Below are 14,606 nucleotides of genomic sequence, written 5' to 3'. Positions count from 1 at the left end.
GCAAGAAGTTTTATTGATTTCAATAGTTTAAAGTAAACAGAGGTGCCCTAATAATACCATCACCAGAAAGAGTTTCATTGTAATTTAACTTCATCAGCTTGTTACTGGAAATACAATAAGAGAAATGTTTTGAATTGGAAATTATTTCCCAGGACAGTCCTCACAGTTACAGCCTGTTACATAAGTGTACTCAAAACGCCTGGTATTAGATCCAGAGCAGGCCAAAGTTGCAATTCTTTTTTCTTCAGTCTTTGGCTGGCAACACTTGCAAATTGTCATCATAGATCCGGAACTGGAATCCGTGTTTAAAAAGAAGCTACAAAAATAAAAACCCAAGTGAGTATCAGTGTTTGACCGTATACATTAAATATGTTTGATTAATACACAAGCAGTTTTTGGTCAGCTATTTAAGGAAACACTGAAGGTATACAGTACATTGGTGAGGCCTGTCAGTTGTATGCTATGAATCACTGCACTAAAAAGCAGCATTGTGAAGGTCCTGATATAAAATACATCGTAATGCAGATTTTAAATTGCAGTCCTATCAAATTTAAATTACCATATGAATAGTGGATAGAGGCCACAACGAAATGAATAAATATAGAATCAAAACTGTGTGTTAATAGTGCACACACACACCTGGCCATGTAAAAAGTTTCTATTTAGTATTACTGTAAATTACATTGTTTATGGTTATGAGATGAGACACAAGACTATAATTACAAATGATGATCTTCACAGTGCAAAACACTGATATACAGAGCACAGAAAAAGATGTATGAAACAGCTCAGAAAAATTATTCAAATATAAGCAAAAGGTTTAAATGAGCATACCTTCTCACAACTAAAAATGCTAACTGTAAGCAAACCTAATGTAATTTATTAAAACACAAATAGATATGGTGAAAGCTGATTTTGGAAATTAATTATGTAGGAGCTTTGAATACATTTTGACAAAGGAGCCTGATTTTTTGCAACATGGTCATTTACATACCTTGATCCAGATTGGCATTGGCCTTCACATTCGGTCACTGTCACAACTGCTGAACAATCTTCGATCTGTATAGTTTTATTAGAGGTCTTTGGTACACATGATTCTTTACCTAAAACAAGAACATTGAATATAAATTGTGGGGTACAAACCTCTGAATTGACTTTTCTAAATATATTTTTAAAGTGGTAACAAATTGCTTTATATTACATTATATCAAAAAGATACATGTTTAATTTTTTTTTTTTTTTTTGTTCACTGAGACAGTAACTTAAGGTTTCAAAACTAGCAGTCCAACTGCAGTCAATCACAGGAAGGATACCTACAGTAATACACTGAGCAATTGATCACAGAGCCCTGCCAAGCAGACCTGTTGAATATGGCTTCCTGAGGATTCTGTGGAGGATATGAGCATGTGCTTGAACTGTACACTAGCATGCTTACAGAACAATAGCATAACACTGACGTGACTGGGAACAAAGGTACAACGTGTTAGCACAAGAACAGGAACCTCGAATTGTGCGCATGCTTCAAGTACTGATCTTGAATAATATTGTTAACGTGTGTCAGCAGATAAGACCTGGTTGTTTTATACACTGATGATGTTCACTTTGGGAATCACGGACAGTTCACATACAGTCTCCTCTGGTCTTTAGATACTGCTCTTTAAACTTACATGTGTAGCAGCACTTGTTGTCGTCCCAAACTTTATGGCTCTAAAGATTGAACACAAAACATAATTAATAAGGAATTGTTAAAGCAATGTTTAGAAACTATACAAATAGATAATTTAGATTAGTAAATAGTGTCAGCACTGTAACAATAATGTCCCTCTTTTGAATCTATATTTAATATTTTATGCTTTCAAATTTCAATTTTACACAACTAGAGAATACATACGTCAAGGCAGTTTTGTGCAGGGCACACTTGAATCTTCTCGTTAATGCCACTCTTGACACAGCTGTAAGAATGGCATGGCTGTTTTGCATCACGCCATTGATCTCCAATCTATATGAAGGAATCCAAACACAAACAACTTAGTACTGAAAAGGTTATTTTATCAGTGCATCATTTTAGTTGCCCAATTCACAAAGCTTTAACTCTCTCTCTCTCTCTCTCTCTCTCTCTCTCTCTCTCTCTCTCTCTCTCTCTCTCTCTCTCTCTCTCTCTCTATATATATATATATATATATATATATATACAATATATATACAGTATATATACAGTATATATATATATATAAAATAGCCTAGAAAAGTTGCACAGTATGCAATAAAGTTAAAACTGTATTTAATCCATCTAGTTGTGTTCAGCATTTTCTTTCTCATATATAGTTGGCCATGAGTTCTGATACCCTCAAGAAAATCTGCTAAGGAATGTCCCATACAAGTGTCACAATTTGTTAAACAGGATATAATGAATATTTTAAGTGGGACTTACATACTGTATGGTTTTGTAAATTGCAATTTTCTATGACAAACCAAGCGCCTTTTTCCTTAATAAATGTGATAAAATAATATATTTAATAAATAACACTGTGTAACAATTTTTTTTTTTTTTTTTTTGGTTCCTGGGTAGTAAGTGTTATTTCCTAATTGCTTATGCCTCAAAAGTATAGAAAATGGCTATTATTCCCCACAAACTTTGCTTTTGTGACCAGGATAGTGATATTTTGAAATTTACCTATTTCCAGAACTTTCCTGGTAGATTCAGTGCTGAGTAAACTTGGAGTAACTTCTAGAACTTTCTAGAACTTTCCAGTAATATAAATAGTAGTATAAATACAGGGGCCTTAAGCCCACCAGTTCAGTTTAGTTCCAGTTGCCTAATTGGATACATATCTGCATTTTTCTGAGATGGCATCAAGGTCATAGGAGACTTCAAAATTGTGGCATTCCTGATGGGTCTCCAAGGCGGTTTTACCAAGTTTCCCTGCTATCTTTGCCTTTGGGACAGCAGGGACACCAAGGCGCACTACCACAGGCGGGACTGGCCACAGCGGACCGAGTTCTCTGTGGGGAGGAACAACGTCAAGTGGGAGCCACTGGTGGACCCCCGGAAGGTGCTGATGCCACCACTGCACATCAAATTGGGCCTTATGAAACAATTTGTCAGAGCTCTAGATAAGGAGTCAGCAGCCTTCAAGTACCTTCAACACTTCTTCTACGGCACAATGGGCTGTAGGATGTCCTTCAAAGTCCATATCCTTGATGCTCATCTTGATAAATTCAAGGAGAACATGGGAGCGTACTCAGAGGAGCAAGGCGAGTGCTTCTACCAGGATATACTGGACTTTGTACGCCGCTACCAAGGATAGTATAACGAGAACATGATGGGAGACTACATTTGGGGGCTGATTCGTGAAAGTGATTTACAGTATAATCGTAAATCTCGAAAAACTACTCACTTCTAAATCTTTTGTAGTCATTTTTGTATTATTTTAGTATAAATACATGTTAATTTGGATTCATATGTTGTTTTTTTCTGACTTTATGTGAACGAAAAGACACAAATTCGCCCGTTTTCTCTTTGGAAATAGGTAAATTTCAAAATATCACTGTCCTGGTCACAAAAGCAAAGTTTGTGGGGAATAATAGCCATTTTCTATACTTTTGAGGCATAAGCAATTAGGAGATAACACTTACTACCCAGGAACAAAAATTGTGTTACATAGTGTAATCGAATGGGAAAAAATACCTTCTTGAAAGACCTTTAGAAAAAGAGTATATGTATTACTCCAGTTCCAATTATCAGCCACATATCTTTCTTTTTAAGGACATTTAGCTTTTGGCAGTAGACCAAATGTAAAACAAATTAGAAAAAATAAATAAAAGTACATTGTTGTTTACCTGATATGTTTGCCCTCCATGCTCACAGGTTATATTGACTAGAAAACAAAACAATATGTTTACTGTTTAAACAAATAAAGCCACACAATGGGAATCAATACTGTTATTAATATTACATTTGGTTATGTTTCTTTTTTAAATATGTATCTGCATTAAATCCTTATTTTTGACCTAGATTCTACATATTAAAACACTGAACTTAAACATTAAAGGGAAGTAAGTCCATAACACATTAAATAAAAATATGTCTGCATCATAGCAACTTTACATCACTTAGGAACACACAGTTTCATACTTTACTAAAGTATAAGGAATACGTAATACACTTCATAATAGTACTATAGTGACATACCAATACATTGTGATTAACTGAGCCATTTTCTTATAAAAATAAAATAAAAAGACTATATATTTATTTTTTGCGTGACTGTGTATGTATGTCTTGTTTCAACTTTTGAGAGCGTTGTATGAGCTATATAAAATTCTTTTACTATCTTCTTCTGACTGCTTTAAAATGGACCACTGTAATTTGAACCACAGACCAAGGAGACAAAGTCAGTAACTACAACTCGAGGCTGCACACTAGAGACAACTTTCCATCTGCCTTTTTCTGCTAGAAATACCAAATGAAGCCTAATGTGTTCAAAGAATTAAAAGTACAAACCTTTCCCAGGTTTCATTACTCAAAACTAGCTGAATAGCAATTACTGTATGTAATGTCAACTTTTTTGAACCTCATACATAGTTTGAAATGCTTACCACAATGTGGAATTTCACAGGAATCAGTTGCATTGTTGACTACCAGAGTTTGATAATCCTCACAGGATGGTGTTACACGCTCCTCACCAACACATTCTTCCATCAGTGTGCTTTTGCTACATGTGCAATTTTTGCAATTGTATTTCCATGTCTCTCCAATCTAAAAAGCAGCAATGTTGTAATTATTATTTCTATTTACCCTTCAATATTTTTTTCCTTTTAAAATCCCTACATACCACAATAAAGTCAAAAACAAATACTGAAGTCAACCCTCCCAGTCAGTTTTATTACTTTTTGTATTAGTGCTTGCACTATTAAGATTTACCTGTGCTGACCCTGTGGGCACAAAGTGAATGAACTGAACTAAACTAAAACATGTCGAACACAAACCTATTGAGGACAGGAATTGTTTTTATCGATTTTTATACTTTAACATTGTTAATATGACATTGCCAATCATGAAACTACATCAGTACATTTAAATAGACATTTAAGTAAGTATTTAGACAACAAGGAAGACGAGCATTACAGGTCAGCAAAGGGTGCTTGTTCACTCTAGTCTGACTTGGCTGTAGATTACAGAAGATCTATTAAGAACATCTAGAATTGTAAATGCTGACCTCTCTGTGCTCTCCATTTGGTCCTTTGCAGTCTACAAAAAGGAAGAAAAGGTATTATTTTTTATTGCATCACCCAACGTCAGTTTTATCTCACAGAAAATGTTTTTTTTTTCATATTTGTGTTTGTCTAATGGCCATTGACCTACACATTTTCAACAGAGACAACAAGATTATTGTGAAATAAAACATATTCCACAATATAGCTAGAACCTAGAGCAGTGTTAATATCAGTTACTTGCAGCTGCAGGGTAACCCTTTGTATATCCTGTGTGATACTTAAAGGACTGATAAGAGGAATCCCCATTTTCACATTTGTGCCCATTATAACATTGCACTCGCAAGTGTCAATATTAGACAGCTTTGCTTTTCTGTTTAAAAGTTGCTACTTGTATCAACATAATCAAATCCCACCCATGTGCTTCTGGTTAATTTTACAGCACAAATCTTTTTATATATTTGTTTATTTATATAAATTGTTACTTATTGCTAATATTATGAGCCAAACAAGTCTTCATCATTCTGTATGATTTTAAATTTGTTTAAGTTTTATATTTTGTCATGTAACCAATGTGTTGGTTTCCATTATTTTCCCCTTACTCCTTAATTGTATGATTGTACCACCGAGAACTAGCTGTATCCAGAGATGTTCAAATCTACGTCTTGAATCTCTCTCACACATAATAACCATTCACAATACCATACAGGTTAACATCTCCCTTAATGTTTTTTTTTTTTTATTTGGAGGATGCGGTTATTGACTCTGAACACATGCACAGTATATGATTACTTACAGGTGCAGTTTCGAATACATTTAGCACTGTTTTTATCAGCACGAATTAGACCATCAGGGCAGAAGCATCCAGATGTCATTTCTCCCAAGTCGTGTCCAGATTTACGCTCTCTGAAGAAACATTTTTAAATAAATTAGGAAACTTTAAGAACACAAATTAACCAAATGTTTTCATTTAATTACTGAATCAGTTTTATTCAGTGAGATGCAGCATCTTGTTTAATACATTTGAGAAGGCTGACATTTATCAAGGCCCAGGGTTCTACTGGTAATTGTCCACAATGTAGACAGCACTTACTGTAGCACCTTGGTTAAAATGTTCAGGCTCATCCAATTAATATTTTATAATAGAAAGCTATTGGATGCAGTGGATGCTTAGTTTTAAATAAAAGTGCACCTTTGGGAAGAAGTCTAAAAAAGAGTGTGCAGTGTAAAAACACATGGTGAAAGGCTGTTTACATTCTGTACATATAATGTACACAATGTCCAAAAGGTGGACAAATCATTAGAACAATAATGTAATCCTGGGTTTGAGAAGCAATGCATTTATACTTCCACATTGCATACCAAAACACTGCTAATATGCCATCCTCCACGTTTAAGACACCCTTGGTAATTATGTGAATTAGTTAAGTGAATTTTGTTCCATGTATAAGTGAACTTGCACTTCACTCCCAGAGTTGAGGAAAAACACGTGTCAATAAAAAAAATTCAGACCTCAAGGTACAAAATAACATTTATGAACTAACTGGTCTATCTACTGTAAGCTTGTCTGGTTCCTAGTAGCGGATTGATTTCAAAGCTTTGTCAGAATGGATCTTAAACGATCCAAGTGGTTCTTCCTCAACAACATGACTAGGTAACCCATTCCATACCCTCACCACTCTCTGTGTGAATTGAAGAGTTGCTTCTTGTTAGTGTTGCAACTGTTTTGATTAACTGGCACATACTGTAGTAAAAATACTGCTGACAGTATAAAAATATGTTAATTGTTATCTGTTCTGTTGATTCTTTAAGCATGAAATACTACAACACAATTGTACTTACCCTGCCTGGCAGTAATCATCCATCCCTTTGCGACATGCACCATAAACCAATCCCTCGGAGCAGTTTTGATCTGAAATATGAAACCCATGCTCTTTAAACATTACTTACTTTAATGTTAAACTTACATACAACTAAATAAATTGTTTTATTTTATTGACTATTCTGGTTTGGCTGTGAAGGTCTTTCTCTATGGTCTATGACTTTGCACATTCATCGGTTGTTGTAAATAATAGGAATTTAGGTAGTGGCTTAACTTTTAAAATACACAGTATTGTTCAGAATTATTGGTATGGTTTGTGGTGCTGGAGGTGGGATGTTTGTTGACTATTTATTTATTTATTTATTTTGCAACTTAAGACTGCTTATCGTTGCCCCTTCAAATATATGCCAATAATTTAAAGAGCAAAATCTCACAAGAGCAGTGGTACTGGGAAATGTTATCAGTTTCTGGCAATGATGGGGCTGGGGTGGGGTGTTTTATGGGCTGGGGTGTTTTATGACCTTTTAGCCCCAATGAGACCCTTGTTTATTACACTGCTTGGTAATTGTCCCCAACATTAGGCAAACGTTTTTAATAAGCGATATGACCCACAAAAGTACTGCCCCCACAATTGTTACCCACTTACACCAGTTCAAAATGACTGAAATGATCTTCTGCATTTTACACAAAAAAGGTTTCTGCAATGGTGACTGTCCAAAGAGATATTACACTAAATGTTATACCTTTCTAAAATGTTGAAGAAAATTGTTTGAAACTCAAACTCTTGGTCTTAGAGAACACAGGGTAAACAGAAAGGCATTTCTTTTTATTTTTTTTTATTGGAGGGCTTCTAATGCATAAAGCAATCTTATAACTTTCTCCAAAACAGAATTCAAAAGTAATTAATTAGAAAGACTAAAAGAAAGAGCGAGAATTACTTAGACATGGTTAATATACTAAAAACTAATTTTAATTTTAAAACAAAACTTACCACATATCCCATTTGTATGTTTAGTCCATTCCACACAGATATTATTTTCCATACAACGCTCTGCAGCTCGTGCTATACTTGAACAGTCCAGTTTTGTATTGTTTAACATGCAGTGATCATATTGGCAGGCCGCTTCATAGTCTGAAAGACTTACTTGTTTTCGACATTCGGCAAAAATACTGAAATAAGGAAGATATTAAGAAACAGTTCATTTTCAATTTGACAAGGGGCATAGAACATAGTGACTGCAATGCAGAAACAATATGTGTACAGCAAACAGTTGCTGCTGCAATTATCATCGGGTTAACGTTGTTAAAGAAAATATTCTTAACCAAGGAACAAGAAAATACAAAGACTGCATTGAAAACCTTTGCAGACATACAAATAATTAAACAATACTTAACAACCATCAGGGAGACTACACATTTATTACATTTCCCTGGTGAAGCTCAACCCAATCCAGGCCAATTGTATACAGTGTGTCCGCAAGAAAGACGGTGAGGAGGTGAGGAATGCCAACCTAATTCTCCCAGTGCACTGCAGGTAGTAAAGCCAAATAATCTGTTTGCCAAAACTGCAAGTCTCACATTTTCCATTGATATGGGCAGAAGTTTCTATAACACCAGACCACTGTTCAGCATTAAACCTGTAGCTGTACTTTTTTAATTATTCTATTTAACTATACATTATAAAAAATATTGTATAGGTTGCTGTAAGATACAAGCTGCTTCCAGCCCTTACCTCTTGTGGGGTGGCTATATCAGCTTCTTTCAAACAGCACACTATATAATATTCTATAATTATTATTATTTATTTCTTAGCAGACGGCCTTATCCAGGGTGACTTACAATTGTTACAAGATATCACATTATTTTTTACATACGATTACCCATTTATACAGTTGGGTTTTTACTGGAGCAATCTAGGTAAAGTACCTTGCTCAAGGGTACAGCAGCAGTGTCCCCCACCTGGGATTGAACCCACAACCCTAACCACTACTCCACACTGCTGCCCAGTAGTTGCTGTGACACCCTATTTACACTGGAACCCGATGTGTACAAGGTATAATGGGAAATCCTGCATACACTCTTAAAATTAGTAGAATGTTCAGACAATGAAATAACTCACTGTGTTAGATTAGGAGGACCCCCTGTGTATGTGTGTGTGTGTGTGCATTTGTTTTATTATTGAAATATGTTTGCTATTCATTAAACTGTTCTAGACTGTTGCTGACCTTGTACAAATCTTTTTTTTTGCTTGTATGTTGTATTGGCTTGAACTTCTACTTCTGGAGTAAAGGTAAACGGATGCACACAAACTGCAACACTTCAAAAGAAACATCCCATGCCAGCTGTCCAAACAGAAGCGAGTTAGATGGAAGCAGGGGTAGATGAAACTGAACTTACGTACCTACTGCTGAGTAGCCAACATAAAATGGTATTATTTTTCGTTGGTTTTGAAGAGCATGGGGGTGGAGTGGGAGGGGGTTCACTGCAAGGCACGTTTTTGGGGGCTGACTTGCAGTATGGTTTACTGGCATCGTCGTATATCCAGTCAGAGGCAGTCTTGTCACAGCAGGAATCAATTTCATTCCTCCCATCTTTACGGATACAGGATGCTCCACCGCACACACCTTAATACAGGAGGGATACACGTGATGTATGTTTCATGGGATACAATAATTTAATTAAGTGTTTACTGTTAATATAATTTTTACATACCACACTGTCCTTGTGTATTGTTCTCAAAAATACTCCTTGGCACTCTGATATTGATTTCATTGTAACTCGCTAGGGATACCCTAGTTTGAATTGCAGGAATAAAGACTTTTACTAAAGTCCCTGTTGACTCCAGCTGAATTCCATCATTTTCATAGGGAAAATTCACCTGCATATTGTTGAACTTAGACTAAAAAAAGAAAAAAAGAATAACGTGAATGCTTAAACCTTTTTTTTTTCATTTTCAGGAACAGAAAAGAAAAAATATATAATTATTATACAGACAATTATAAAGATACATAACAATTATACAATTCTGCAGTAGACCAAAAAAGATAAAAATACAGTAATTACAAGTGAATCAAAGACACAAGAAAGGTGTAGTAAATACAGTATGGTCAGCTGGCGATTTAAATTGAGCGGGGAGGGCTATATAAAATTAGCAACCCATTCAGGGCAAATTACTGTACATTTCATGTTTGAGGCGGGGCATCTTAAGAAAAAGTCTCAAAGATGGAGTTACAGAATGGAGATTCAACTCAGTCCTTTTAATCCCAATGTCTGCCGACCAATAACTCATTTAGCTATATATACTGGCACGACAGATGGTAGGCCAGTGATAATGTTACTAAAGTTAATAATATCAGGGAGGTTGCTGACACATAGTTAATTCATTAATTTTTTTTTTTTTAAATAATCAGGGACTACTGATCAAATGCAAGTTTTCAATTATATGATATGATTTGAGGAAAGGACATCAAAACAAAACATTAAATTGGCATTAGAAGCTGATTTTGCATCAATAGTCTCTGTGCTGTATATTACGGGTTCAAATCCAGCTCAGGTTGCATCAGTCCACATGACAAAACCACCACATTAGTATATAAAATTGATTCACTTACCACAATTTTATAATTCACTATGCTGAGTGTCACAATATTGCTTTTATATTTTAATATAAGGCCTCTGGCACAAGATGCTTTGTAACCCGGAATACAATTATAATTGTCAACTGCAACTGAAAAATTATGTATTGGAGCCTTTTCTTCAACAAGGGTATAGGTGCAGTTCTCCAAGAAGGTATACGCTGTCCCACTAAAGGTTTTATAATGAGGATCTCCATATACTTCACATTGACCTTAAAGAAAAATAATAAAGAAAAGTAAGCGTCCTTTAAATGTGTTAATTATTCAGAAATTACACTAATCAAAACTGAAGGCTATAAAATCTAGGGTAAAGTTCATACTCACAGTCACAGTCCCATTTTTTACAACAACCATCCTCGACCAGTCTAGGCACTACATCATTCTGACACGTAGGTTTGGACTGTATCAGGCATTCATGACTTTCAATAATGTGATTATTTGTGCATGTATAGTTGAAACAAGGCACAGACCAGTTGTCACCGCACTTATATGTAATTCCACTGGGGGCGATGCAATAACAGGGTGTAGGAGGAGGTATTGTTGATGTTGTTGTTGACGCTGTAAAACAGAAAGGGAAAGATATTTTTTTCAGTTTTATTAACTATAAGCTTTAAATTTAAAAGCAAGCAATGCAATGTTATAGACAGATGTCATAATTTAATACTGCTAACATTTCCTGAAATCTCAGGTAATACAATGCATATGACTGATTGGAAAAGTAATTCTCTAAAAAAGGGTGACGTGTGATGTGCATGTATATATCTATATGTATATATACAGTATACAGTACGGCCATCATACAAGGGGAAGATCGCTTAAGTAAAATTCAGCTGAAACGTGAATTAGATATTTTACCTGATGTTATTGTTGTTGTTGTTGTTGGTGGTGGTGTTGGTATTGTGGTTTCCGTTGTTATTGATGTTGTTGTTGTTGTTGTTGCTGTTGTTGTTGGTGGTGGTGGTGTTGTGGTTTCATGTGGTGTTGTGGTTTCAGGTCCAGTTGTCGTAGTTGTTGAAGGAGTAATGGCAGCACAACAAATTCTTATCTTATAATCATTACACTGATTATTATTTTGCTCTCTATTATAACAAATTAACCCTTTGTCTTTGTCACATGTCACTTTTTGCACAGCAGAACCAGTTGTAGTAGATTGGCACTGAATGTTTTCAATTCCATTAGTACATGTGGAGTTGTTTACTGACTCAAAATCCCCATCATTTACAGAAGTTGGTTTCATCGTGTTCATCCATTCTGACCATCTCCCTGAACATGGAGGCTCTGTAAAGAAAACAAACACATGGATGGGAGTTTTTACTGTACTGTACTAGGTAAACTACAAAGCCCAGTTTTGAAAAACTTAAGAAACAAAATCTAATTTTAAAATTATTATGAACTGTATCTGGAGAACGACCTTTTTTAATTGTCATGAAACCTTGAAGTAACATTATTAGCTTAAGTTATGAAGAAAGTCGGAATCCCCTTTAATTGCACGCCTGGCTGTTTTGTACGTTGGTTGGAAAGTGTGTCGTTGCAAGTTCAAGATCAGCCACTGTCTGTTACGGTTGTGCAAATCAATGCTGACATAAACACTCCCATAGCATTCATTCTTGGGTCTCTCAGAAATAAACTGGTTTTGAAAATTGGACAGCGGGCTACTTTGAGACCACCAGATCAACAGGTTAAAAAGGTTTTACAAAATGGAAATAAGTATGCCAGAAACATACTGCACATCCCCTGCCACGGCTGTATCAAGAACTTATGCTAAGTAGTGTTAATACTGAGTTTTTTGATAATTGTACAAGTGGTTCTCCAAATGTACGTAAAAGTGACATGCAGATGCACAGACAGACACCCCTGTATATTTTCAGGATCCGATATTGTAAACTTAACCTAGATAATGATAATACCAAGTCTCATGACAATTGGATATGCAGTTCTCAAAAAAAGGGTGACATGTGACATACGAATGACCGCCCCACTATATCCCCCTCGAAGGAGAATTCATCCCAGACAGGAATAACAATTTTGTTTCTCTACTTAAGCCCATTGTATTGCCTTTTTTTCCCTTTGTTTGTTTATGAATTTCTTGAAGTACAAATGTGTCTCGTCTTTGACAACTTTTCCTGTTGTTACTTGGGGAAAGAAAATACTTAGCTATGAAAATAGTTCATGTATTTTTTTTTTAACCTTATGCACAATTTAAATTACCTATTGTAAAATCATGGAAATGAACAATCATTTTTACAAATGTTTTTAGAACCTTTGTTGGAGAGTGCAGCCAGAGGCTGATGTTGATTCGCAGGGAAGCATGCAGAGCACAGAGAAGAGTGGTGTAAAACCAATTATTTTTATTTAAGAACAATGATTAACAAAAAGCTAATTGAACCAAATATCAAACAATTTGAAGAAAGAAAAAGTGGAAACCAAAAATAACTATTTATAATCACCTAATCACAGGTACTGACTTCAATAACTGAGTCCAACCATAGAGCTACAAAACTGCTCTCTGATCTACACAAAAGGAAAATCCTGACTGAACCAAATGACAGCCTTTATACCTTTCCAGGCCTACCCCTCCCCCCAGAATAAACCATTATGCAGGTGGTTATATAAGAACAAAACAGCAAACAGTTATCAATAATAAATAAAGTATTCAAAAAGAAACAAATCAATGAATATGTATATATACTAAACATTAATCTAACACATGCATTAATACTATGCTTTAAAACAAGCAGAGGGAAACTTAATTAAAATCAGCTATCCCCCCTTTCAATATCTTCTGCAGGTACTGCCCTGCTACAGGAAGTCAGTACCCATGGAAGTCAATAAAAGCTTCCCTCACCAACATGGCTGGTTCCCCACTTCCTGTAAAGATGGAGGACCATACCACCACACCCAACTCAGGTTACCTAAACCATTGCATATCAAAAAAACATGCACATTAAAATAACTGTTGTTCATTTTATCTTACCAATAGTACTGCAATACATTGTTCTGGAAGTGTGCACCCTTCCAAACCAATTGTCTAAACAGTACTCTTGATTAACCTTTCTTTTGTTTTTCCGGACACTCCCAACCACAGGCCTCCAGTCCTGATACACCAGGTAAGTGAATTTTGTTTTTATTATTTTCCTTACTAGACCCAAGGTTCAGCAACACAATACACAAACAGTTAAAAACCAATTTGCAGAAAATGTCCAGATACATACTGAGACAAATGTGAGGGTCTCCTCCCTCACAACCTTACTTTCATTAGAAACCTTCTCTATGTCTCGGTATGTATAACTCCCATTGCTGTCAGCCACCAGACAGTACGGCCATCATACAAGGGGAAGATCGCTTAAGTAAAATTCAGCTGAAACGTGAATTAGATATTTTACCTGGTGTTATTGTTGTTGTTGTTGGTGGTGGTGTTCGTATTGTGGTTTCCGTTGTTATTGATGTTGTTGTTGTTGTCGTTGCTGTTGTTGTTGGTGGTGGCGGTGTTGTGGTTTCATATGGTGTTGTGATTTCAGGTCCAGTTGTCGTAGTTGTTGAAGGAGTAATGGCAGCACAACAAATTCTTATCTTATAATCATTACACTGATTATTATTTTGCTCTCTATTATAACAAATTAACCCTTTGTCTTTGTCACATGTCACTTTTTGCACAGCAGAACCAGTTGTAGTAGATTGGCACTGAATGTTTTCAATTCCATTAGTACATGTGGAGTTGTTTACTGACTCAAAATCCCCATCATTTACAGAAGTTGGTTTCATCGTGTTCATCCATTCTGACCATCTCCCTGAACATGGAGGCTCTGTAAAGAAAACAAACACATGGATGGGAGTTTTTACTGTACTGTACTAGGTAAACTACAAAGCCCAGTTTTGAAAAACTTAAGAAACAAAATCTAATTTTAAAATTATTATGAACTGTATCTGGAGAACGA

At 35.5% G+C, this 14,606-nt stretch overlaps 1 protein-coding gene across 1 annotated transcript in view; it reads right to left on the bottom strand.

Moving 5' to 3' along the window:
* Positions 1-14,606, bottom strand: part of LOC117416193 (mucin-2) — a 37,053-nt gene continuing 22,447 nt past the window's right edge. The window contains exons 14-28 of the mRNA XM_059027196.1: positions 14,055-14,474; positions 10,996-11,229; positions 10,648-10,883; positions 9,749-9,935; positions 9,438-9,660; positions 8,028-8,206; positions 7,057-7,126; positions 6,011-6,120; positions 5,220-5,251; positions 4,600-4,759; positions 3,841-3,878; positions 1,892-1,999; positions 1,668-1,707; positions 995-1,103; positions 1-316 (exon numbers count right to left, since the gene is read on the bottom strand). Coding sequence (XP_058883179.1) covers positions 142-316; positions 995-1,103; positions 1,668-1,707; positions 1,892-1,999; positions 3,841-3,878; positions 4,600-4,759; positions 5,220-5,251; positions 6,011-6,120; positions 7,057-7,126; positions 8,028-8,206; positions 9,438-9,660; positions 9,749-9,935; positions 10,648-10,883; positions 10,996-11,229; positions 14,055-14,474 — 2,321 coding nt within the window. The 3' untranslated portion in view covers positions 1-141. The remainder of the gene's footprint in view (positions 317-994; positions 1,104-1,667; positions 1,708-1,891; positions 2,000-3,840; positions 3,879-4,599; positions 4,760-5,219; positions 5,252-6,010; positions 6,121-7,056; positions 7,127-8,027; positions 8,207-9,437; positions 9,661-9,748; positions 9,936-10,647; positions 10,884-10,995; positions 11,230-14,054; positions 14,475-14,606) is intronic.

The sequence above is a fragment of the Acipenser ruthenus genome, chromosome 7, assembly GCF_902713425.1.
Source record: "Acipenser ruthenus chromosome 7, fAciRut3.2 maternal haplotype, whole genome shotgun sequence".
In the NCBI taxonomy this organism is placed as follows: domain Eukaryota; kingdom Metazoa; phylum Chordata; class Actinopteri; order Acipenseriformes; family Acipenseridae; genus Acipenser; species Acipenser ruthenus.
This window is presented reverse-complemented; position numbering and strand designations above follow the sequence as displayed.